Source organism: Diaporthe amygdali (genome assembly GCF_026229845.1).
Source record: "Diaporthe amygdali strain CAA958 chromosome Unknown NODE_32_length_550834_cov_65_698784, whole genome shotgun sequence".
NCBI classification, from domain to species: Eukaryota; Fungi; Ascomycota; class Sordariomycetes; order Diaporthales; family Diaporthaceae; genus Diaporthe; species Diaporthe amygdali.
The window spans coordinates 249550-273508 of record NW_026517052.1 but is presented as its reverse complement, the minus strand read 5'-3'; the positions used below and the strand labels follow the sequence as shown (position 1 = coordinate 273508).

General features: G+C 55.3%; 8 protein-coding genes across 8 annotated transcripts; 4 read left to right on the top strand and 4 right to left on the bottom strand.

Moving 5' to 3' along the window:
• Positions 1-3407: 3407 nt before the first annotated feature.
• On the top strand, positions 3408-4414 carry J7T55_009578 (uncharacterized protein; the record flags this gene model as incomplete). Its single annotated transcript, XM_053132651.1, has 3 exons — positions 3408-3432; positions 3744-4088; positions 4209-4414. 3 exons carry the CDS (start codon positions 3408-3410, stop codon positions 4412-4414), a joined length of 576 nt encoding a protein of 191 aa, XP_052989410.1.
• A 3129-nt stretch (positions 4415-7543) lies between these two features.
• Positions 7544-8365, bottom strand: J7T55_009577 (uncharacterized protein; the record flags this gene model as incomplete). The annotated part of the gene is made up of 1 exon (XM_053132649.1): positions 7544-8365. One exon carries the CDS (start codon positions 8363-8365, stop codon positions 7544-7546), a length of 822 nt encoding a protein of 273 aa, XP_052989409.1.
• Positions 8366-9817: 1452 nt separating this feature from the next.
• Positions 9818-12224, top strand: J7T55_009576 (uncharacterized protein; the record flags this gene model as incomplete). Its single annotated transcript, XM_053132648.1, has 3 exons — positions 9818-9857; positions 9950-10028; positions 10100-12224. 3 exons carry the CDS (start codon positions 9818-9820, stop codon positions 12222-12224), a joined length of 2244 nt encoding a protein of 747 aa, XP_052989408.1.
• A 419-nt stretch (positions 12225-12643) lies between these two features.
• Positions 12644-14762, bottom strand: J7T55_009575 (1-phosphatidylinositol-bisphosphate phosphodiesterase delta 1; the record flags this gene model as incomplete). The annotated part of the gene is made up of 2 exons (XM_053132647.1): positions 12644-13226; positions 13288-14762. 2 exons carry the CDS (start codon positions 14760-14762, stop codon positions 12644-12646), a joined length of 2058 nt encoding a protein of 685 aa, XP_052989407.1.
• Positions 14763-15710: 948 nt separating this feature from the next.
• Positions 15711-16484, bottom strand: J7T55_009574 (uncharacterized protein; the record flags this gene model as incomplete). The annotated part of the gene is made up of 1 exon (XM_053132646.1): positions 15711-16484. The coding sequence occupies one exon, from the start codon at positions 16482-16484 to the stop codon at positions 15711-15713; it is 774 nt and encodes a 257-aa protein (XP_052989406.1).
• Positions 16485-17272: 788 nt separating this feature from the next.
• Positions 17273-18840, top strand: J7T55_009573 (3-isopropylmalate dehydrogenase; the record flags this gene model as incomplete). The annotated part of the gene is made up of 5 exons (XM_053132645.1): positions 17273-17323; positions 17448-17468; positions 17595-17666; positions 17798-18524; positions 18605-18840. 5 exons carry the CDS (start codon positions 17273-17275, stop codon positions 18838-18840), a joined length of 1107 nt encoding a protein of 368 aa, XP_052989405.1.
• Positions 18841-21112: 2272 nt separating this feature from the next.
• J7T55_009572 (uncharacterized protein) lies at positions 21113-21524 on the bottom strand (the record flags this gene model as incomplete). Its single annotated transcript, XM_053132644.1, has 2 exons — positions 21113-21257; positions 21382-21524. The coding sequence occupies 2 exons, from the start codon at positions 21522-21524 to the stop codon at positions 21113-21115; spliced, it is 288 nt and encodes a 95-aa protein (XP_052989404.1).
• Positions 21525-21777: 253 nt separating this feature from the next.
• Positions 21778-23698, top strand: J7T55_009571 (uncharacterized protein; the record flags this gene model as incomplete). The annotated part of the gene is made up of 2 exons (XM_053132643.1): positions 21778-22094; positions 22150-23698. The coding sequence occupies 2 exons, from the start codon at positions 21778-21780 to the stop codon at positions 23696-23698; spliced, it is 1866 nt and encodes a 621-aa protein (XP_052989403.1).
• Positions 23699-23959: the final 261 nt, after the last annotated feature.

Below are 23959 nucleotides of genomic sequence, written 5' to 3'. Positions count from 1 at the left end.
GGTTCCACATTGCCAACGTGTCGGCGATTGTATCATCATATATCCTCAGGCGATCTTTGTAACTTACTTGGTAATATAGGCAGGCCAGGGACAGGGCAAGAGAATAATGTCCGATATGGCCCAAAGGTCCGCGTTGGTGCTTGGATGTCGCCTCTGAAGAGCTGTCAGGGTAAGGGGTGCTGGGTGGTTAAAGTAAGGAACGCGTAGATCTTGGGGATCGGATATCGGTCGAGATCTCGAGTCAAGCAACCTCTGTGTGTGAAACAATGGGAAAAGATTGCAGAGTCTCGCGTCGACGGCCGGTGGCTGTTGGCCAGTGTTATTGCTTGCGGGGTGGACAGGGTTAAAGGAGTGTGTTGAATTGTATAAAGTACAACTCGTTGACGACGTGACGGACGGGCACAGGTAGCGCGCGAGGAAGAGGGCCAGCTCTTGCTATATTATAGAGCAGCGGTTGATAGCGGAGAGGGCGCTATAGGTAGGCTGAGAAAGCAGGAAAAGGAGTGACTGGGCGGCGGGCTGGGAAAAAAGTCCTGGAGGGACAGTGGGCACGAACGGGGGGAAGATGGGCAGAGAAAGGCCAGATGGAGGGGCAGTGCACGAGGACCCCAGCAGTATAAAAGAATGTACCGTAGCATCAAGAGGCATCAACCCTGGATAGTCCAATAGTCTGGTAAGGACAGGTTCGGAACGTCGGTAGGTGGTGAGCCGGAATCCCTGATACAAGCCTGCCCTGTCGTCCGTGAAGTCGAGAGAGGGTGGGCAGTAAGAGATCTGCTTGGCCTCGCTCAAATGAGCAAGTCTGGCAAGGATTCAACTTTAAACAGAGTTGACAGGGTTGCATCTGGACCTCGATGATGTGTGGGAACTGGACTCTAGCGTTGCCTCTCAGTGGGGAGCAGAGAGGGCCGACGAGCCAGGGACGGTCCCCGTAGATTCTTATTTTGGACGTAGGGAGCAAGGGTCCACAGGGTACCTCGTCAAGTCTGCCCACGGACTTTGCAACAAGGTCGCGGCTTGCGAGAAGAGCAAGGGCGAGAGCGACCATGGCACACGAGGGACGTGGGGATATTGAACAAGAGAGGAAAGGGAGGCCAGGCCACCAGACAGCGAATACCCAAGACCAAGGCCGTCACTAACGACCTTACAACCGGTTTTTGGTACCATGGGCGGCACCGTGCAGTGCACACCCGTCGGTTGTCCTGAGGAGGAGATAGGGGCGAACATTGATCGGGAGCAGAGCGGAATGACTGTTTATCCTCTGCATCGAGGGTCTAATTATTCATCCTGTCCGTCCGTCTGTCCATCCGTCTATTCAGCCCTGAGCCCTTGGTAGTGGAGCAGCAAGGCTTGTGGTTGTGGAAGGGGGGGTCGATGGATACCGACGAGGGGGGCGCTTGTCTCACTTCTCATACCCACATCAGATGGAAGTTCGGCAACTACCACTGATCGGTGGGAGAAGATTGTGCAAAGTTGCTTAGACTGGGCTAGACTGGGCTGGGGAGATTGAGCAACGGTCAGGTCGGTGGTTTCAGCCGCAACGAGACGCTGGCGAAGCTGTGGCCCACGGAGAACTCCACGATGCCGTCATACTTGGTGACGTGGTGAGGGTGACGAGCGCCAAATCAACCTCGTAAAAGAAAGCTCGATCTAGACAAAGGCTATTTGGCACAATTTGGCATCAGGGCGACGACGGGCTGCACTGGACAGGCAATGGGGGTATGAGTCTTGAGGACCCAGACCCAACCATCGTGCCCTCGCCGCGAATCGTGAAATCTAGCGGTAGCGTCTGAAGTAAAGGGCAATGGTGGTATCAACAGTACATGTAGATGTTGTGGTAGATTCCCTCGGTAGACATGTGCCAGGCGCCTCGAGCAAGGATGAGTCCTGTTGGCCAGGAATCTTGACTCCGATATGATGGACGGGCGGACCAGTAGATCATGGCCGTCATACGCTGGGCCTCTGATGATTTGATATCAAGCTAAAGAGAAGACGAGGCACCAGGAATTTTGCGATTGGGCGACGCCGAATGACACGGAGGCTGTATTGTCAGCCAGCCCTTTCTGGTTCTGGGGCCTATGGAACCTCTTGGGGGGGGGACAAGGAGCCGCAATTGCACAGCAAAAATAGAGAAGCGCCCAGGCAGATACGTAAGCCCACCCGCCGTCTGTGCTGGTCGGGGCGGGCGGTGTTGGGGAGGATTGCGAGTGGACCGGTAGATCTGGGGAGAAATAGACTTAGCCGTCCGAAGCTGGTAAGCTGGTGCGTCGACCACCTGGGAGGTGACGGGCGGTGGTGAGGCTGGGTTTGAGGTCATGTTGAATCCGGCAAGGTGCCGAGAGACATCAGACAGAAGCGATGATTTGAGGACATGGAGTGGAGGGAATCTGGAACACGGCTTTTTAGCGCAGACTTGACAGCCCGATCCAGGGCAGTAATCGATTCGTCCGAGGCCAGCCTGGCTCTTCGGGTGAGTGTTTCGTTGGGCCTTGTTAGTCGAGTAATGTAATTGCAATATATTCAACAGAAGGAGGCATCGCAATTGCACCGCACCGCACCATCCTCAGAGTGCGAGGGGGGTGAGTCTGCACCAGCCAGGACACACCCGACGAGAGCAGAGCACGGGCTGATCGAGTGTTGGAGAGTAGCTGACGTGACCTGGCATTGCCCGACCTGACATGACTTGACAGGAAACAAGACAGAGAGGGTATATGGGAGGAGGGCGGGTATAGTTGGCGGGCGTGCAGCTGGCGATGTTTTGGCGGAGCGGAACATGTGTCGTTGGAAAGGCACCAGAGGGAGGGCAGGCTAGAGTTTGAGGTTCATTCTGAGTGGATGAGGCGGGCTCGTTGGATTGGCCAGATGCGCCCTGCAGACACGGAAGGAAGCAAGGCAAGGGGTCCTTCCTTCCTCTTGGTGCAGTCTGCTGCAGCTGCTGCAGTCTGCTGGGGTCTGGCTGCCTGGGTGGGCAGGTGGGGCGCCTGGGCATCCGATGGGGACATCTGGGCCAGTCAGATCCCGGGGGCAGGTACCTATGTACCTTTGTACCACCGGCAGACCTACATCGTACAGAGTGCCTGGGTAGGGTAGCACCCACGATCACCACCACGACCACCATCAACTCGACCAACGGACGATGCTGCACACCACACCCATATCACATGTACGTCCGTCCTGGACTGAAGTCTATAGTGAGACGGATGGACCGAACAGATCGCATTTCACCTGTGGTTTGGGGCTCTAAGAGCGTTGTTCTGCCGCCCGGGTTTCGTTCCCAACAAGCCACTCGAAACTCGAAACCAGCTCTGGTCGGGATTTGCCCTGAATAATGAAGGGCTACAAAGTACGTGCGGGCAGCAGAGTACTGTACTCTGCCCACTTAGTCTGCTGCACAGTCCTGACCCAGCATGAGGACAACGCGTACTACTGTGGGTGAGTTGTCTGGTTGTCCACTGTAAGTGTGCAGCACTCAGCCAACATGGACTGAGGTACCCGGGTAAAGACCCGTGGTTTACCCCAAGCGGCGTAGCGTGTCTAGATTAGATGGACGCGAGGGAGGCTCACTGGCTCAGTAGACAGTCTCAGGGGTCGAGCTGTTTCAAGTCCTGTGTCAGAGCCTCGGACCCATGCAAATCAGACGCGGCCCACCACCCACATGCAGTACACGCTGCAGTAGCTTGCCCGCACCTGTTTCTGTCTGCAGCCTCTCCCGACTCGTCCCATTCAGTCTGACTACGTATCAGTCATCAGTCATCAGCAACCCACCATCCACCATCACCCTACTCCGGCAGAACTCAAGTCGCTGTCGCTGTCGCCGCGGCTGGGCGCTCGAGCTTGGTGCTTAGACTCGCTCTTGGACCTGGACTGGGACTGGGACCTGGACTGGGACCTGGACTGGGACTTGGGCAGACTCAAGATTGGCACTGCCAACGCGAGCCACCTTTCTGTCAAAGTGCACTCAATCTCAATCCGAATCCACCTGGAACATCAGCTTCGTCGGCTGTCGCCGCCCAATCGCGACCACCCAGCCTTCATAGCCTTCACAGCCATCACGGGCCATCACAGGTCATCACGGCTCGGCTTGACTTGTACTGCTTCTACCCAACCTTTGTCAACCCTGCCTCCTCCCCCCTGCACACCCTGACAGCACTGCACGTCGTCCGCCCAAATAGACTTCTTTAGGGTCCCAGCCTGACTGACATGTACAGCGGTCCTGCCGCACCTTTGCCCGTCTGGGCCTTCCTCCTTCATCGCCAGTTTGGGCCCTGTCACAGTCTGCAAAAGTGATACGATGACAGCGCCTGGTGAATCAGATCCCCTGGAGATCCAATCGGTACCCGGTAACGGCTTCGGGCCTTCACCTCACCTCTGTCCTCCTCCTACTCCTACTGCTCCTGCGCCCGTGCTGTTCTGAGGCTGTCGGACGGTCGGACTGCGGCAGATCAAATCGTCTCGGGATCTGCCTTGTCTACTGGCTCCTCTTGGCACGTTTGACCTCGCCGAGGCCACCTGAGCGGGTTTGAAAAGTCTCGTGAGGCCGGACACGTACATCACCGCCCTCCAGCGCCATGGCAAGCCTTGATTCCAAGCCCTCGCCCATTCGGAGGGTCTCTTGCTATCCACCATCGCTCTTCTCGGTACGAGTAGCAAGAGCACCGCACAACTCTGTGTCAACCCGTCTGCTCGATCGATCCAGCTACTGAGCAGGCTTACGAGCTTATACAGGGGTGTAAGTGCCATCATCCTGACGTGAAATCAAGCCGGCTAGCTCGTTCATCAATACTGAAGCCTGGATTCGATGCCGCGGACAGACTTTTACTTGTCGAGGCGAGCCAGAACCCAACGTGCCGATCTCTCCAGTCCGTTGCCTCCTGACCCAGGCAAAGACCACAGGCGACATTCCTTAACAGCCATGAATATGAGCACTAGGCCGCCAACACCGTAGAATGGTGGTCGCTGTTTGTGAGCCTGTATGTCACTAGGTGCCGACCTCCCCTCGTGCTCCAGCACAGGCGTGCACATGGGTACCCCTTCTTGTCGGCCCTTCAACCGCCGACAACACAGCAATATTGACATGACTTATAGCCCAATATGGGCAGGGGCCCCCTCGATCAGTCCATTCATGCGCTCTTCGTAACTCCACTGAGGGCTGAAAAGTTTCCAAGGCCTCTGGCCAGTCAAGCGTCAACACCAGCGGGTTCAGTACCGAATCCGAACACCTCACCACCACTGATCCCCGAATTAAGACATGCCGTGGCACTCACCACGAACCATAAAGACCCTTTTGTCGGCGCCTCCATGAGACCCGCTGTGCCTGAGGCTATGGGATGTACCTGCATCCAACGCATTCCAGTTCGTCAGTCGACGGCCGCGAAACCGTGTGCCTCGGATGTGTGGGTGTGGGACCTGTGCTGTACTCGAGCCTCTTTGGGTTGCGAGCTCAGGCCGAGTCCATACCGAAGACGTCAACGTTAGTATCAGGTCCTCTTTATCGTGGGGTCATGTTCCGAGCAATGTTTTCGGCCTGTGTAGCCCAGTAATCAGCTACCGCTTGTCCGGGAAGAGCTTGCGGGCGCCCGCTGACGTCTGCAACGTCCGGGCGTTGGGCGCGCCCCCAACCCGTCATCGCATCTTTCGCAAGCCACCCGCGACCTGGACGGCGCCGTCTCCTATTCTGAAGCAGTCGGGCGAAGTTTCCCGCCCAATAGACTAGCAGCCCAGCAGCCCTAGAAACCAGGATCTCTCTGTGAGACTGGGCCGTTGGCGTTTCGATTTGCTCACCTTACCCAACCAGCCGAGAGCCCAGTGCTTCCATGGCACCTTCGAAGATTTGTTCTTTCTGTGGGTCCGCGGACCATCGACACCCATCCACCTTCCTCCGGAGGGTCCGTAACAGGGGCCGGCGTGTTTCCCTCCAAGGGCTGTCTACCAGAGATTGGCGACCTTTCGCATGACAAACCCGGCTGCATTGGGAAGCTGGCCGGGATCGCTCGTTAGCAGCCGTCGGCGCCGCGGTCTATACTTCGACTCTTATGGAGATCACCGGGTGTCCAATAGTGACGCGATGCGGCCCTACGTTGCTAGCTGGGCACATTTCGCAATTCCCCTTGCCCACCACAACCCCTCCCCCACACCTACAATCAAGGTGAGTGAGGCCGCCGGTTTCTTGTCCGCCAGCCTAGCTCCCAGCCCTGCCGCGCCGTGCAAAGTGGCTCACACCACGGCGTGTCAGGCTACGGCCTTCGCGTGTAAGCCGGAGGACTTCATTGGACAGTCTCGCGCATACTGACGAGTCCTATCGATCCACCGCGTAGAGTGACCCTGGCGCAAATGTGAGCCACGGGCTGCTGCAACGGCAGCATTATCTCACCCTTTTTCTCTGCTCCTGCTCTTGTTGTCTGTCGACTGACTTGCAGCCATCTTTACGTTCTTGTACCTCGTATCCAACCGGAGCCCATCCTGGTTGAGCACTGTTTGCGAAGTGCCGTCCTCTCGTCAAGTCTCCCCCCCGAAACTTTTTCTCTCTCGTCCGCTCATCCACTCGTCCGCTTAGGTTCAAACTCTGGGGTGAAAACAAAAACTTTCCAAAGACCCCCTGAAAGTAAATCCACTGCGCCTCTCCCATGGCGACGTTTTTCCAAGATCGACGGGTTGGATCCCCATTATCGGTAACAACTAACAACCCGCACTATCTTGCTCAGGCGGGTCGTTTGATGTGTGGACACAGCCTCACTTCATCCCGCGCTGTGCGCAAAGTAGCCAGCCCTCCCACCCATCATCCGTTTTTGGTTTTATCCCCCCTCCACTGCCCGCCTTGCAAGGCCAGTCCCGTAGTATTGTAGTAGTGACGCCAATTAAATTGGAACCAGACGAAGGGATCGACCTGCATGCACAAGGTCTACACAGTACATTAATCTCCCGCGGGTTTGCTGTAAATAGAATCGCGCCAGAAAAGGCAAGACGGCGGCAGAAACTTTTTTTCCCTCTCCTGTCTATTCGGGTTGCAACCTACTCTATTTACTTGTCAAAACTTACGCATGCCAGGACCGATGACGGAACTGCCGGGCTCATTGCGTGGACTTTCTGTTTAATCCCCGGCTTTGGGCGCCCTCCCCTCCTTCCCCTGGGGGGTGGCTTGGCTCTTTTGTGTATACAGCAACACCTAGACTCCTAGACTGTCCGAGTATACCCTCCAGCCGTCCGAGGGTGCCGAGCCTCTGTTCCACGGGGTTACCGCGACCCAGACAAGAAGGGAAGGTGGCTTGATAATTAACTCGCGGACACCTAGCTCAACAGGTAAAGTCATCGAGATGATTCAGGAGGAGGCTGAGGCCTGATAGAGACGCGCGCGCGCAGCGTGCGATGACAACCCGCTTCTCTGCTGTTACGGGCTACGGTTGGATATGATACACCGGTACACCGGGCAACGTCCTCTTCCGTCATCGATGACCACTCCAAACCCCCCACCCCTTTGCTGAATGTTCACAACCACGCAAAACCGGACCCGGTCTTGCCCCCTTGATGCCCCTGGGGGACAACCTCGTCACCCCTTATTGATCCTCTTCCACACCTCGGTCTCGGCATCAGCCAGCTTCTCCCCGGCCGTCGCCACCATCTTCTTCGCGGAGCTCCAGATGCCCTCCCCGTCCGCCCCGTCGCCGCCGCCGCCGCCGAGGCTCCCAAAGCTGACCCTCCTGTCCCGCTCTTCTGCCTCCAGCGCGTCCTGCCTGGCCCGCTGGAACCTGTCCATCTCGCCCGCGTGCACGTTCTGCTGGTAGCCCGGCGGGTGCTCCAGTGGTGAGGGGTGGATGGTGGGCGGGGCCGCCGCGAAGGTTGTCGACGTGCCGCGCTGCGCCGCTGGAGCTGCCGCTGACGAGGTGGAGGACCCCATAGGCGGGGGGATGGCCATCTGAGGTGGGTAGGGCACAGCTTGCGGCTGCTGCTGCTGCTGCTGCTGTGGGGCCGCGGTTGTCTCCCCGGCCCTAGGCGGGGGTGGGATTGTGGATGTTGCTGTGACTCTGGGTGGTGGGCCGCCTGCTCCCGGCGGCACTGGAACTGCCCCGGGCTGGGGCGGCGGTGGGCCCTGACTTCCTGGGAGTGGTTGAGTTGGAGTCGGCTGGATTGGTGAGTAATGTCTCTGCGCAGCGCCTGTCGGGGCCGGGATGGCTGGAGAAGCTCCTGGCTGCGCTGCTGGGTATCCTGGGATCGCAGCTGGGGGCACAGCATTCGCGGCTGCTGTGGTGGTCGAAGGGCTCGAGTCAGGAGCTGCGTTCTGGGCCTTCTCTGCTGCCGATGTCTGGGGAGAGGCCGCAGCAGCTTTGGCCGCGTTGATGGGGCTGTGGGCGTAGATGGGAATTGGCGGCATTTTCGCTGGAGGACAAGAGGAGGTAAGTTTCGGCAGCTGACTTGTTTGCTGAACGCTGGGTGATTTGGTGAGCTTGTGAGCTAATAGACTGTCTGTCTGTCTGCCCGTCCTGAGCTGCTTGGTGAAGGTGTTCGTGTGGGTGGCTGTTTGTCGTCTTGCAGCTCTTGAAGCTCCTGCAGCCCTCTTTATCCTGAGCACAAGGATGGATGTTCAATCATAAGGCAGAATGGAAAAACACTGTTGGTCACTGGGACTCTGGAGAAGTAATGCTTGCTGAATGGTGGTGCAGAGTGAATATGTGTTCAGTTCCCCAGGCACCGCATTGTTTCTAATCGCCGCAAGCAGAATACGTCATAGTGTCAGGTGACCCCATCCCAAGTCCGTAGGGAGACTGGAACACCATCAGAATCAGGTTGTCTACTTGCAAAAGAAAGAATTATTGACAGGCGATTGGAATCACTAACGTAACCTGATGAGATCTGGGCCTACTGTGGAACTGACATTGTGGGGAAATGTCCAGCAGGAAGTTTATCTCGCTCGAGGCAGCTTGTGTAACTAGAAGTCTTGGTAGTATCCACATTGCTTTGTGCCATGTCACTTGAACTCTGTCTTTATTTGACTTCTTTGACATGCATCTCTGGCATTACTCATTATAGCCTGGCAAGTCTTGTAGGACTGTTTGCAGAATGTTGGCTCAGGGTCTACAGTATGACCTGGTTTGCTCCCTGCTGCTTGCGCAGTTCCCTTGTGCTTCAATATGACTATCTTCAAGTTCATCCACCTTTAGAGCTCAAGACATAGAGGACAGGATAATGATCGTCTCTGGGACTGAAGTCTACTGACATATAGAATCCTAAGATGTAAAACAAATGTATATAAAGCTCTGACACCATTTAAACCTGGAGCCGGGCTCATCTGCCTCTAGGTGATAGAGACAGAGCGGGCAGATCTGGTTGTGAGCTTCTTGATCCTCAAGCCCCAATCATCAATACATGGAGAAATTCCTCTGAAATCATGGTCCTGACTCCGAAATTTTCATTGATACAAGATAGAGGCGCCTCTATGATTTAAAGGAAATCAGAGTAAAAAAATCATGACTGTGCAAGCTGAGGAAGACTCACCGATACTCACAGGTTGATTTCGCCAGTCGCACGGAAAGCGGCACGGGCCAGCTCTGTGAGTTCAACTGGCGCTAAACCGGAAATGGACGAGGCGCTCTGGCTGAACGGCAGCACTGTCTCTACAAGTGAATCTCGACCGGGGGTCTGTCGTTGTGCGCGATGCTGCAGGCGGCGCAATTGGAGCTCTGGGCCGCGGACCGCCAGGGCAACTGGAGTTTTTCGAGATGTAATCAGCCCTTCGTCTCTCCAACCCCCACAACCTCAGCTTCGTTGTCAACTCCATTCCCATCGCCACCCTCATCGGCATCCAACCAGCCATACACAGTCCACGATGGTTGGAAAAGTCAGCGAGCGCGTCCTCGCGCGGGAGGGTAAGCAACTTTGGGCCTGCGCCGCGATGATGGATCATTGCATGCGGGTAGCCCTTTGAAGGGAACATTACGGCCCAGCTGACACAACGCAGGTCTCGAGCGAACCGACAATGGCATGAAGCAGAGCAGCTGGCCGGATGTCGTCCCCATCAATCAAAAGAACTACTACACGTGAGTTCATCCACACCTCCTCACCCATCCACCCGTCTACGGACACATGCTGATGCCATCTTTCCCTTCAGCGAGTATATGAAGCGTGACACACAAATCCTACCACTGCGACTTCAATTCGATGCGAATCTGGACAGAATTGCGCAAAATGCCAAGGACAGAGATCGCGAGCGCGCGTTGAATCCCAAGGGGGAGGTTCCGCTGGGGTTGCCTGAAGAGGACGAATATGAAGCCCAGGCCGAAGACGGCAGTGTACCCGGCAAGAATGCCTCGGATCCCTCACGAATCATCATCATCCACCCTGGCAGTCAAAATCTCCGGATAGGCTTTGCAAGCGACGCATTACCCAAGACGATACCCATGACGCTGGCAACACGGTTTCCCCAGACCGAGGCCGAGCAGTACGAGGCGCTCCCCCGGCGACAATTCGAGGCCAAGACTACCGACGAGCAGTATGGAGAGGAATGGTCAAAGAAGTACAACAAGATGTGCAGCGACTTGAAGATCGATATGCGCGCGAACAAGCGAAAAGTCCTGCCAAACTCTAAAGAGCTGGTGGTTAATTACAACCGGCGGGCCGACCCCGAGGTCATTCCTGTTCACAATGATCCTTTGCAGGTCGAGTGGACTGATGTCAAGTCATTGGAGGATCCCAATTCCGTGGCATCTTGCTTCATTGGTAACGAAGCCCTAAGGGTCCCTGATGATTCCAACCCAAAGTTCAAGTTATGGTGGCCATTACAACAGGGTTGGCTGAACGAGGACGACTACACCGCGGCAGAGCACTTGTACGACGATTTTGAAACTCTCCTTGATAAGGCGATCCGACAAGAGCTTGGCTTGACAAAAAACAGCTCCTGGAAACACTACAGTTGCGTCTTTATTATCCCCGACTTATACGACAAGAAGTACGTCGAACAGGCACTGCGGTCGTGTATGAACTGGTTCGAATTCTCAAAGACATGTTTCATACAAGAGAGCATGGCAGCAACATTCGGGGCTGGTTACACACAGGCATGTGTCGTTGATGTTGGCGCGCAGAAGACCTCGATCACCTGTGTCGAAGACGGGCTTTGTATCGAGGACTCGCGTGTCAACTTGAAGTATGGCGGATATGATGTGACGGAGACGTTCATCAAGATGATGCTCTACGACAACTTTCCTTATGCAGATATCAACCTCCGAAGGCGTTACGACTTCTTGCTGGCAGAGGAACTGAAGATCAAGCACTGCACCATGACCCAAGCGGATATCTCTGTGCAACTCTTCCAATTTCACCTGCGCGCTCCCAACCAGCCAACCCGCAAGTATCAGTTCAAGACATACGATGAGGTAATCCTGGCACCCATGGGTTTCTACGACCCAGAAATGTTTGACAATTCGACGAAGCTTCGTGGACGAAGGAAACTCATCGACCGCTCCTACAACGCCTATGATGTGGAAGTGCCAGATGATCCTTTCTCGGCAGCACAGCTGGCTATTCTGTCTTTGAACAAGCCTTCAATAAACCAATTACCGAGTGCTGCCCCTCCAGGAGCGGAATTCTCCACGCCGATGAAGGAGAAGCCCAATCCATTCAACCACCTCACTCGCGATGGGACCCCGCAGGCTTCCAACGCCCCTTCACCAGCACCCGAGGGTGCAAGCACGCCCGTTCCTCCTCCGTTTGTGTTCGGCAAGGACAACACCAACGGGAACGGTAGCCCATCGCGGAATGGCGGCACACCAGTGCCCCAGACCAACGGCGCCTCTGCTCAGAACAATGTCTCCCAGCCTCCACCCGGCATATTCGTAGAGCGAGAGGAGAACCCGCTCAAGAAAATGGCCGAGGAGCGGGACGAAGTGCTGCCGGTCGTCCCACTTGACATTGCCATCCTGACCTCGATCCAGAACGCGGGCAAGACGGACGACAAGAAGGTCCGCGACCTCCTGGGCTCGATCATGGTTATCGGCGGCGGCGCCAAGGTCCCGCACTTCACCACCTACCTCGAGGAAAAGCTTCGCGCCCGGCGGCCGGATATCGCCGACAGGATCTTGGTGTCGCGCAGCGCGAGAGACATGGACGAGCAGGTGGTGGTGTGGAAGGGCGGCAGCGTCTTCGGCAAACTGTCGATGAACGACTCGTGGATCACGCCATTCGAGTATGAGAGGCTCGGCCCGAGGGTGCTGCACCACAAGGTCCTCTGGGCTTGGTAGACACTGGGCTTTATGGCCTCATCTCAACATGTGGTGTAGTATTGAGGAATCGGGCACTGCAGAGCGGCACTTTGCGCGCCGTCGATGGGAGTGGAGAGTGTAACGATGTGAAAGCATTTGGAGTTCGGTGTCATTCTGGGAGGATGGTTTTAAGGTAGACGAGGAAACGACGGTAAAGTAAGACACAACATGTTCCTCAAATGGGCTCAGCAAGTCTTTCAGAGAACCACTTCTTGTCAAGTTGCGCTGGTAGTGCGGCCAAGCAGGACAAGACAAAAATACAGATATTGAAAGTTTGACAGCCTTTAAACTCTAGGCCTTGCTAATGTGACAAGAATGCGAGGACCCGTCGATGCCTGACGCCGATCGCTAACGTGAGATAAACTGCTTGAGGGAAAGCACGCAAGATTCGAGGTCACTCAATACACCTTCTTCGTGACTTTCACAAGCAGGACGCCATCCGTCTCCTGGCCGTTTGCATCCAACAGATGCACGAACCGGTAGCCGGTCCTCAGCCGGTCCAGCCTCACGCACGCCCAGGACGCGAGGTCGTCGCGCCGGAAGGACTCGTCGTCCCTGATGATGAAGCGCACGAAGCTCAGCTCCTCCACCACGCCGGGGATGCCCTTGAGCTCGAGGCTCTCGCCCTTGAAGTCGGGCTCGCATGTGCCCTTGATGGTCTTGCTGCGCGCCTTGTACTGGCCCTCCTTTTCCTCGTCGGGCGAGGCGCCCAGCCGCTTGGCGGCCTCCTCGCTGCTCCCGTGGCGCTCGCCGTTCTCCTCGACGTGCAGCTCCAGCTTGACGTAGGGGTTGAAGGACTTCTCGGACGTCTCGTCCAGCGGCAGCGGCAGGTTCTGCCCGGCGAAGAGCTTGACCTCCAGGTCCAGCGTGCGGTGGGTGACGACGGGCTGCGGCTCCTCGGGCTGGCCGGGCTTGGAGCAGCGGTAGCCCTCGGGTTTGAGGACATACCCGCCTGTGCCTGCGAACATCCCCTCGTTTAGCCTGCGAGGCGGAGTCAGTAAATCGCTTGTTCGCACTGCCGAGATGATGGAAATTCACTTACATCATGCCTTCGTCCCAATTTTGCCAGTTCAGCGCCACGATCTGGATACCCTTCCTCCAGAAGCCCGCCGGGTCCAAGTTCGAGGAGCCAATTCTGAGTCCTGATGGGTACGCTCGCATCATATATTTGCGATTGTGTTCAAACAGCTGCTTCGCTTCTTTCTCATGAAGCTCTGCCACCGCCTTCTCAGCCAAGGAGAACACGTGCGTCGGCATGCTCGCCTCGGGCTGCGTGAGGGATTTGAACGACACGCCACGTGTGTAAATGCCCAGATTACTCAGCGGATGGATGATCTTGGAAGGCTTCTTCTTCTTCTTCTTAGCGGCGGCCTCGGGGTCGACGGGACCCGCATCCTCGTCTGATATAGCAGCCGTGTCTGTCCCTGGAGGCGCGTACTTCACCTTGACGAGGATCTTGCGGCGGAAGTCGCCTGGTGGGGGCAGGACGTCGGAGTCCTTGTCTGGAGGCGGGACTAGCAGACCCTCCCAGACCTGTTCCATGATCTGGACCATGATCTCTTGCTGCTGGGCTCCCGCGTGGACCTCAAGTGACACAATGAGAGGGAGATCCGTCACCGCAAAGGCGTGGTCCCTGATCGCCATGCACACATCACGGAACGAGACTTCCTTTGTGAGAGTGTAGCCGTGCAAGACCCGCGGTTCGGTGGCTGCCACTGGTAGGGAGGGCACTTTTTGGAGCGGACCAGATGGTGTTGATTTCTCATCTCCTCCGGCCGCTGGCTTGGCTTCCTTTTCTGCTGGCAGTGACGCCGCGGCACCAGCCTTGTGCTCCGTCTTCTTGTCGACATATTTGTCGAGTTTCTTCCCCAGAGACGTCTTCTCCAACTTTGATAACAATGACTTGGGTAGCTTCTTCTTGGCCTTCTCCACCTTCTCTTTCCGTTTGGCGTAGAGGTCTGCTTTCTTAGGATCGTCGTCCTCAAGGTCGCTGCTTGAGTACTCCGAGTCCGTGTCGTCGCCATCCCAGACATCGATTTCAACGCAACGGCATCCCCTCAGCAGGACATTCTTGAAGGCGTCCGTGCTTGACTCGCTATAGAGTTGGTTTCCAGTGAGATAGGTGTTGTGGCTAGAGCTGATGAAGTAGCTGGATAGGGGGTAGGTGAGATCTTGGTCACTTGTTTTGCATGGCCTGATCATGTTGCTAGCGTCCGAGGTCATGTAGTGCAAGAAGTCGTTGAAGTCTAACTGCTCCTTGGCCGCCAGGTCAGCGGGCAGCCCCTCGTGGCTGGAGTCAGGATCGCCTGCTTGGGTGCAGCGAATGAATGTGGCGGCCTGCGCCGTGTGCCATGATTTGTTCTCGTCGGCATGGCAGTTGAAGACATTGGTGAGGTAGCGTAAGATGGGTCCGCTGACTGTCTTGATGTGACCGTGGTGTTCTTCGCCGCTTATGCCACCGCCGGCCTGGTGCACGGCGTCTTTGGGCGGGGGAGCTTGAGAGGCCTCCTCTGTCATTTTGGATCGTGGAGTTCAAACCGTCCTCTCACAGATGGGGGAATGCGAGAGAGAGCTCTCGAGAAATGACCGCAGAGGCAAGTGTCCACGGGTTGAAAGAGACTCATGTCATTAAAGAACACCTCACCGCTAGAAATAGGCCAGGAGGCTTGGCCGGTCGCTTTGATGAAGTCGAGCCCTGAGAAGTGGGTTCGCTTCGAATGACCGTGTCGTAAGTGACCAGGGAGCTGGTACGAGATGATGAGCTTGCCATACAAAACCCTCTGCGTGTCACTGCTCGTATGCCCGGGTGGGTCTCAGGCCAGCCGGTGACATAGACATGGGCGCACCAGAGAGGACCAGGTGTGTGTCTATTCAGATCGGCTCACGTATCATGGAATCTCGCGGTATTATGCCGGGACAAAGACCACGAGAAACCAGGCAATGCAAGTCCAAGTCAAGGATATGCATGTGGCGTCACTTGAGTGACAAGACGTCAGTCAGACAGACAGAAACATAGACACACACACATGCAGGTGCCAAGGCGTCCAGCTGTGCAGCTGTGTAGCTTGCGCACCGGTTCCACCTGGGCACCCCTGGGGCGGCAGCTGCGAATCGTACATGCAGCCCTGGAGCTACCCCACAGGTGGGAGGGTCCAGGTCCAGCTGGGGGGCCGGTTTCAGGGCCCCTGTCCCGCCAGGCCGGATCGTGTGTTGGTTTCCAAGATTGCCCACTAGGTGGACTTCATCTGCCAGTACTCAGGTCTGCCGTGGAGCTTTCCCCGCACCGTTCCTTGCCTGCGAGGTGCCAAGTTTACTAGACTCCAACTCTTCCAGAACACTTGACTTGACTGCAGCAGCACACCCTCGCAAGCTCATATGCTCCCTCCAGGACTTGAACGCTGATCGATTCTCGACGAGCTGCGCGCGATGTGGTCTAACGTACTGTACATTGGTCGTCGAAATGACCTAGATCAACCCACGGACTTGCTCCATCCTCTTTGCCACCATGTCAAAAAGCCACTCGCCAGTATATTCATCCCACGGCGCAGTAGCTTCATCAGATATCTCCCAGAGTGACGCTTCGTTCATAAACCCATCTAGTGTCTCTTCCACGTGGACCTTGGTGCGCGGCTTCCCATGGACTAGTTCTGCCTTGCCTGTCTCCAGGTCGGCCAAAGCCAGTGGCTTCGACAAGTCGAGCGTATCAGTGTTGCCAAACACGAAGAACAGATGCCGCAGTGCCGTCATCTCGGTAACGAAATATGCCAACATGCCCGCATCCTCGTCCGCGAGAATACGCGAGCTGAAGGCAAGATTCGCGATCTCTCGGCAGAATGCCTTCTTGCCGTCCTGGAGCTTCCCGAGGTACTCGTCGTCCTGGGCTGTCCGGACAGCTGTGACGAAGCTGTCGAAATGCTGGTGCGGCACAAAGAAGATATCCGTCTCTGGTCGGTACGGGCGGCAGGGCACGTTGATGCCTTTGAAGGTGTCCTCCCTGAACGATAGATTGCTTTTGGCGTACTCGCGAGACTCGCGGCACAAGTGCATGATTGTCGGGAAAGCGACGATGACCTCGCGCTCCACCTCCCAGTCTGAGTCGGCGTGATTGCCCTCACCATGTTCATCAAGTCCAAAGTCCTCCGGGTCAAAGAAGTATATGCCCTGCATATCTGCATTAGACAGAGACGCGGCCCAGATTTGGGATCGCATCTCCACAGGCAAGTCTTTGAAGTTGACCATTTCGCAGCTTCCAACTTTTCAGACTTTGTGAGAGGTTCGATTGATGAGATTGGCCAGGGAAAAGTAAGTGGTTTGCTTAGAGATTTGTTCTGAATCGTCGAGGGAAAAAATAACGAGTTGCTCGCGAGACGCGTGATGGGTCAACTTTATCTGTCGCGTCGACTGGGCCTCTGGGAGACAGGGATCGACAGTTCCGACTGCTACTCCACGTTTTATCAATTTGCACATGGGGACGGACATGCACGCAAGCGAGCTCTCTGTAAGGAACGAAGACCCATCACCGTTACGTATCTATTTGTCTCTATTCAGGCTGTTTCACTCTGAATCCGAAATTGAGGCTTCTGAGAATAATGGCAGTCTAATGAATCCGGAGCTGGGGCCCGGCACCGCATTTCAGGTCGGAATCGGAGGGGTTCGGCCTCGGCGGCGCCAATCGTCATACCCGCCCGGCTTACAACGGCCGTTTTGGCGGCCTATCTAGATAGATGAGCGAGAATAAAGGTAAATAGATTTTCAGAATACATCAGTTGTCCCTCAGCTGGTCTTTTCTCAAAGGAACAGAAAGAATCACTTCTTGACCATATTGTCAAGAGAAAAGTGGAAGTGGCCCGACACTGACCTTTTCGGCCCCGATCTCGGAAGGTGGGGCTCCTCTTCAAAGTGCAAAGCACAGAAAGCATCGAGGGGCACACTTTCCTCGTCGATCAACCTCACCAGCAACTCCAACCACTTGATCCTCCCCCCTCCTCTTCGCAACTATCTCACAAACACCTCCCCTCATATTCAATATGGCAACCCATAACATTGTTGTGCTCGGTGGTGACCACTGTGGTCCTGAGGTGAGTGTTCAATGGCTTGCTGCAGTCTGTTCATCGCGGGGTGTTCGGCCTGGCAATAAGCTATTTAAACTCTCGGGTGAGGTCATGAAGATGGGATCATGCTGACAGAACTCTTGAACCACAGGTTGTCGGCGAGGCAGTCAAGGTATGCAATCATACGGAATTTGGGCGGCCTCTGGCTTGCATGCCACCGTCGTCTAGCTTCAACTCGAGCTCCCGCCAAACTGGACTCGATTCAACTAGGTGACCAATCGCACTGACGACTTCACAGGTTCTGAAGACGGTCGAGTCTCTGAGTCCCTCAGCTGGCAAGTTCAACCTCCAAGAGCATTTGTTTGGTGGTGTAAGTGTCTTCCTCGCCCCGGGTACAGCTTGGTGATGCCGTCATGGTCGTCACACCCCAGCGACGGGACAGACCTGCTGGTGTACCGAGCCATGGACTACGGTGAAGTGACACAGCTGACTCACCTTCAGGCCTCCATCAACGCTCACGGCACTCCTCTCACTGAGGAGACCCTCAATGCCGCAAAATCAGCCAACGCTGTCCTCTTGGGCGCCATTGGAGGTCCCGAATGGGGTCCCTCCTCCCCCGTCCGCCCAGAACAGGGTATCCTCCAGCTGCGCAAGGAGCTCGGCACCTATGGCAACCTGCGACCCTGCAGCTTCGCCTCCGACTCTCTGGTTGACAGGTCTCCGCTTAAGGCAGATGTCTGCCGGGGGACCGACTTTGTCGTCGTTCGTGAGCTGACCGGAGGTATCTACTTTGGCGATCGCAAGGAGGACGACGGTTCCGGGTTCGCCATGGACACGGAGCCCTACAGCAAGGCCGAGATCGAGCGGATTGCTCGTCTGTCTGCTCACCTGGCTCTGGCACAGGACCCTCCTGCCAAGGTCTGGAGTCTGGACAAGGCCAACGTCCTGGCCACCAGCCGGCTGTGGAGGAAGACCGTCACGGAGCTGTTCAAGAACGAGTTCCCTCAGCTCCAGCTCGAGCACCAGTTGATCGACTCGGCCGCCATGTTGATGGTGAAGAGCCCGCGTACACTGAACGGTATCGTCATGACGAGCAACCTGTTCGGTGACATCATCAGCGACGAGGCCAGTGTTATCCCCGGCAGCATTGGTCTGCTGCCCAGTGCTAGTCTTGGCGGTCTGCCAGACGGCAAGAGCAAGTGCAACGGAATCTACGAGCCTATTCATGGTAAGAATGCACATTCTCGACACCATGACGAGTGGTTCATCGAATCTTTCAAGACATCCCAAGCTAACACATCATCTTAGGTTCGGCACCCGACATCTCAGGAAAGGGTATTGTCAACCCTGTCGGCACCATCCTGTCGATTGCCATGATGCTCAGGTATTCCCTCGGCCTGCCCAAAGAGGCGAATGCTGTTGAGCAGGCAGTCAAGAACGCCATCGACAATGGCGTTGTGACCAAGGACCTTGGCGGTAGTGCCAGCACCAAGGAAATGGGTGACGCCGTTATTGCGGAGCTGGAGAAAGTCCTGAAGAACTAAGGGACTAAGGAGACCGTCTTCGCAGTCCAAATGGCGTGGAAGTGCCATTTATTCGAGAATAGACAAAAGCCAATGCGTTATTTTCTTGCAAAAGGTCTTGATTTGCCTCGAGGTAGCATGCTATACTGAGTTCGCTTCGCGTTGACCTGGTGGTTCGTGGGGGTATCTGCAGATTTGAACTCGCCAGCTTCATAGGTGAGACATGTTTCGAAAAGCACGAAAAGTCTATGGACAAAGGTTACAAGGTTTGAAAAACTTATGTGTCTGCGTTGCGATGCTGAGCCGGAAACAAGCCTAAATGGCGTTGCAAAGCAAGAGAGAAAAGAAAAGCTCTGAACATGGTATCTTCGGGCATCTCACCACTTGAGACCTGCCGAGATTCTCAGCCACTATACCAAATGGATGAAAAACCATGCCGAGGTGATATGCGTCAAGTCGACCACCAACGTAATGTTCAATTAGCTGAGCAAGACCAAGCAGCAGTGCAGGTGTGGTGATCATCACTATGCTTCTAATGTGACCACAGTGCGGTGGGGTGGAGAGGCGGCCAAGATGTGTACGTCTCATGGGTTCCCACGTGGATGATGCGAAGACCCATCATGCAGAATGCTTACTTTGCAGTAACAGTATTTGGATTGAAGACATCAGTGGGCCATTGTATCTGGAAAACTTACATCTCTACTGAAAACCGAATTTGTCTCGCTCACTCCACTCACATCATGCCGCCTTGTTCTAGAAGGCCAACCGCCTCTCACGATTGTTGTTCAAGTTCTTTCGCGATTGCAGCTGAGAATACCCACTAATAAAGGTCCTCGAATGGACCCAAGGGTTTGCAACCCGTCAACCCTGACTAGACTATGGATTGCATGTCTCTATGAATGATGAGTAAAATCTGTCGTCGAGCCTCACACACCCCATCGGTCTCATCGCTTCCAAGAACATTAGAACGCGGAACCTCGGCTGAAAATTCTCAGTGCCAGATTGCTCACAAACACGAGGCCTTGGTCATCCATGGTCAACTGACCAAGAGGCCCAGGCGCAAACTGGGTACCTGGGACGCGCTCAGTGGAGTTTGTCCACGGGGCGTTCGGCTTGACCTCGGGCCCTCGATCCCCATGCACGGAATCCTGTTCTGTATTTACTTACAGTGGCTAACAATCACAGCATTCTCGGCATATTGCCCCATTCAGATGGCAAGGACGGTGTAGACAGTGTGTTGCGACAATGACCCGGTATGTTCCCTAAGTACGTCCTTTAGAATGTTTTGTTCTGTAATACTAAAGAGTTCGGGATGGCAGATAAGCCCTGAAGGATGCTTGTCCGTGGAAGACCAAGCGACAAATATTTGTTAAGCTTCGAGTAAGCTCCAGTTCCTTGTTCCGCGGACATATTCCGTAAACCTCTGAGAAGTGCTCGATCCCACGGGTCAGTCTAACATATCAAAGCACGCAAACGCCTTTTGACCCATACTGTCGAGGGATTCTGTGGGCACCCACGGCCAAGCATCTTAGTAGGCGACCGGCTGGACTCGGAGGATGCGCCTTTACCCGGTTGCCACAACCTCAGAGGTGATCATGCTTCCCGAACAAGGGCTCAAAGGAGTAACTAGAGTGAGGCATTAGCATTCATCGGTGGTGATGACTGAGTGGGGCAGCAGGATTCGACCAGAAGCGCCATGCTGAGACAGGGGCGACCTCCGGAGTGCGTGGGTTCTGCAGGCAGTCTCGGCTAAACAGTTTGAGTAAGCTGGAATATCGTTGGTGGAGGTGTCAAAAGGCTCGAAGACGTCTCTCCTTCATGTTGCATTAATGGCAGAGTCAAAGTACTTGTTATCCGCAGCAGGGTCTCCGGCTCCGAAACTTGAGGTTTTGTGGTATCGAGCCTTCCGCTCCGAGCAATGAGGAACAGGCATTGTATTGCTGCTGCTCACGATGACTTGGACCAAAAACCTGCCCTCTGTATTCCATGGTACCACGCTCAAAAAACTCGTCCACAGAACGATGGGAATTCCCGGGCGATCGGAACATACACCACACCACGCGGCCGAAAGCACTTGAGCCTGGACTGCAACTCAGTGCTCAATACAAGCCTCGGACGGCAATCTGGACCGCCTTGGCATTGTCAAATTTTTCAAGAGGATAGCGACTTGCGAGTGACTTACATGTGCTGAAACCTAGTAGAACAATGCCATAGATCACAGACCTGGACTGCTGACTGCATGCGTGCCGGGTGAGAAGGGTTCGGAGAGCTTCCCGGCTCCAGCAGGGAGAGCCTAGTCCTCAGAGTCCTCGGCCCATCTGATAAGATTAGATGATCTGATAGCCCGGTCCTTGGCCAATACGTCTTGGCCGCCAAGTCCATCGACGCCGAATTCTTCCTCACACGCCCCCGCTGATCGGAGGACGTGCTCCAGGGTTCTTCGCAATTGCATTACCACATCGATCACTTTCTCGGCCAGAACATGTGCCCATGGTCCACATCGTGCATCCTGCAAAAGAGTCTGCCTAGACTTAGCTGCAGCATGTGGGTTCGATCACATACAGCCCGAGCATGGACTTGCCTTGAAGCAGTCGCCCCACGGAGACCACCGCCCATCGACCGGGTCCCGCACCAGAACCACTCTCTTGGGACTTCTGTTGGACAATCTCTAGTCCAGAGGGGCCTGTTTGCGCGTGGTCTATCATCTTGCCCAACCACAGAGCCTCTCTGGTTGCATGGCTTGAATCCTTCTGTCGGATTTTCTACCTCTAGTTGGAGGTATCTCCTCCCCGAATCGCACCGCAGCTCGGAACTGTGTGTAGTATGGTTGCTTAGCATAGTAAGTTTCGTTGGCAGGTCTGTATAAGAGACCAGTGGTCTTTTCCTTCCTGTCGAGGCGAGTGCTCGACCCTCCTTCCGTATCTTCTCCTTGAATCACACTACCGCTTGTCCGACATCATGAAGTTCCGCGGTGGCATACTTGGATTCAGGTCCAGCGGCAAAACGCCCGTCGTCGAAGAGACTGCTCATAGCACTGGCAAAGATGCCGAAGCTGGCCTCAAGACCACCGCCGCAGCCAACGTGAACAGCCCCGACGCGCCTGTTTCTCCTGACCGTGGCTGGACGCTCGACGAAAAGACCCAAGACCCGGCGGAGCGCGGATCACCCTCCTCGGAAGAAGATGAACCTATCAAGCAACTGCAGTATGGTGTGCAGCTTGCCGAGGCCACACTCAAGGTGTGGACGAGGAAAGACTTGGTCACGGCCTACGCTCTGTAAGTTCCATTCGTACACACATACGCGGACCGACAACAACTAATACGTGCAAAGCATCTGGCTGGTCAACTTTGTATCGGTGTTCACGTCGGGTGTCGCCGGCACTTTTACCGTATACGTAACATCAGACTTTTCGGCTCACTCCCTGACAGCAACAACGACCATTCTCTCCTCTCTAATGGCAGGACTGATCAAACTGCCATATGCCAAGTTCATCGACAACTTCGGCCGGCCACAGGGCTTCTGTCTTGCCGTGGGCTCAATGACGATCGGTCTTGCGATGATGGCTGCATGTCGGAATGTCGAGACGTATTGCGCGGCTCAGGTCTTCTACGCGATGGGCTACAACTGCATCGACTTCACCCTCGTCATCTTTGTCGTCGACACCTCCCAGCTCAAGAACAGGGCTCTGATGATTTCGTACATCGCCACGCCTTGGCTGATTACCACCTGGATCTATGGACCCGCGTCCCAGAAGATGCTGGAGACAATCGGCTTCCGGTGGGGCTTTGGCATCTGGGCTATTATCTTCCCGATCGTGTGCTCGCCGCTCGCCGCCCTCTTCTGGATCAACGCCCGCAAGGCTGAGAAGGCTGGCCTGGTTCAGGTTCCGCCCCACGGCCGTGGGTTTGTCGACAACCTACTCTACTACGGCAAGGAATTTGATTTCATCGGCCTCCTCACGCTGGCCACAGGCCTTGCACTATTCCTGCTTTCCTTTTCTCTGTACGCAAAGCAACCGGACACTTGGCGCTCGCCCTTGATTATTTGTTTCCTGATCTTCGGAGGTCTGCTCGTGATAGCCTTCGTCCTCTGGGAAAAGTACCTCGCACCAGTCACCTTTATCCCATGGACGCTGCTAAAGAATCGGACCGTCATCTTCACCTTCACAATGATGGCAAGTCTGTACTGCGCCTGGTATATTTGGGACTCTTACTTTTATTCGATGAACATTGTCGTCTTCAACCAGAGCATCACAAACGCGACGTATATAAACAACATCTACACCGTTGGCTCAACATTCTGGGCAATCGTGATGGGCATCATCATTCGCTACAACGGACGTCTCAAGTGGCAATCAGTGTACTTTGGCGTCCCGATAACAATCCTCGGAGTGTCTCTCATGATCCACTTCCGCCAGCCCGGCACCAACATCGGCTACATCGTCATGTGCCAGATTTTCGTGGCTCTTGGTGGCGGCACGCTGGTTATGTGCGAACAGTTGACCGTGCAGGCTGTCTCGAAGCACCAGAACATCCCAGCTCTTCTCGCGACAGAGGGTCTGGTCGCCAGTGTAGGTGGCGCCATCGGCCTGTCAATTTCAAGCGCCATGTGGCAGGGCATTTTCCCAAAGAACCTGGCAAAGTACCTGCCGGCAGATGCTCAGGCCAACTTGACTGAGATTTACGGCTCGATTGTCGTGCAGTCTTCGTACCCCCTGGGATCCCCGACCAGGGACGCCATCAACAGGTCCTACGGTGACACGCAGAAGCTTATGTTGATCGCGGCCACTTGCCTATACTCAATCTCCTGGTTTTCGACCTTCTTCTGGGAGAACGTCAATGTGAAGAACATGCCGAAGCTTGAGGGTTTGTTGATCTAGGCCCTGCATCAAATGACCACGATCTACAAACTGATGTGGTGGTTTTGCTCGCGGTTCATCATGTGAGAAGGGGGCCATGTGGTTGTACGGCTGCAGGAAGGGAGGAAAGTACAAACGTAGTAATTGATAATGTTACCTTGATCTGCCTCAAAATCCCCAATCGACAGCTGTGCGCATGCTCATATCTCCCATCGCTCAAGACTCAGACATGTGACTGGGCCTATGACAACAGTCCTTTTGAGTGGAACAACGCGGCGAGGC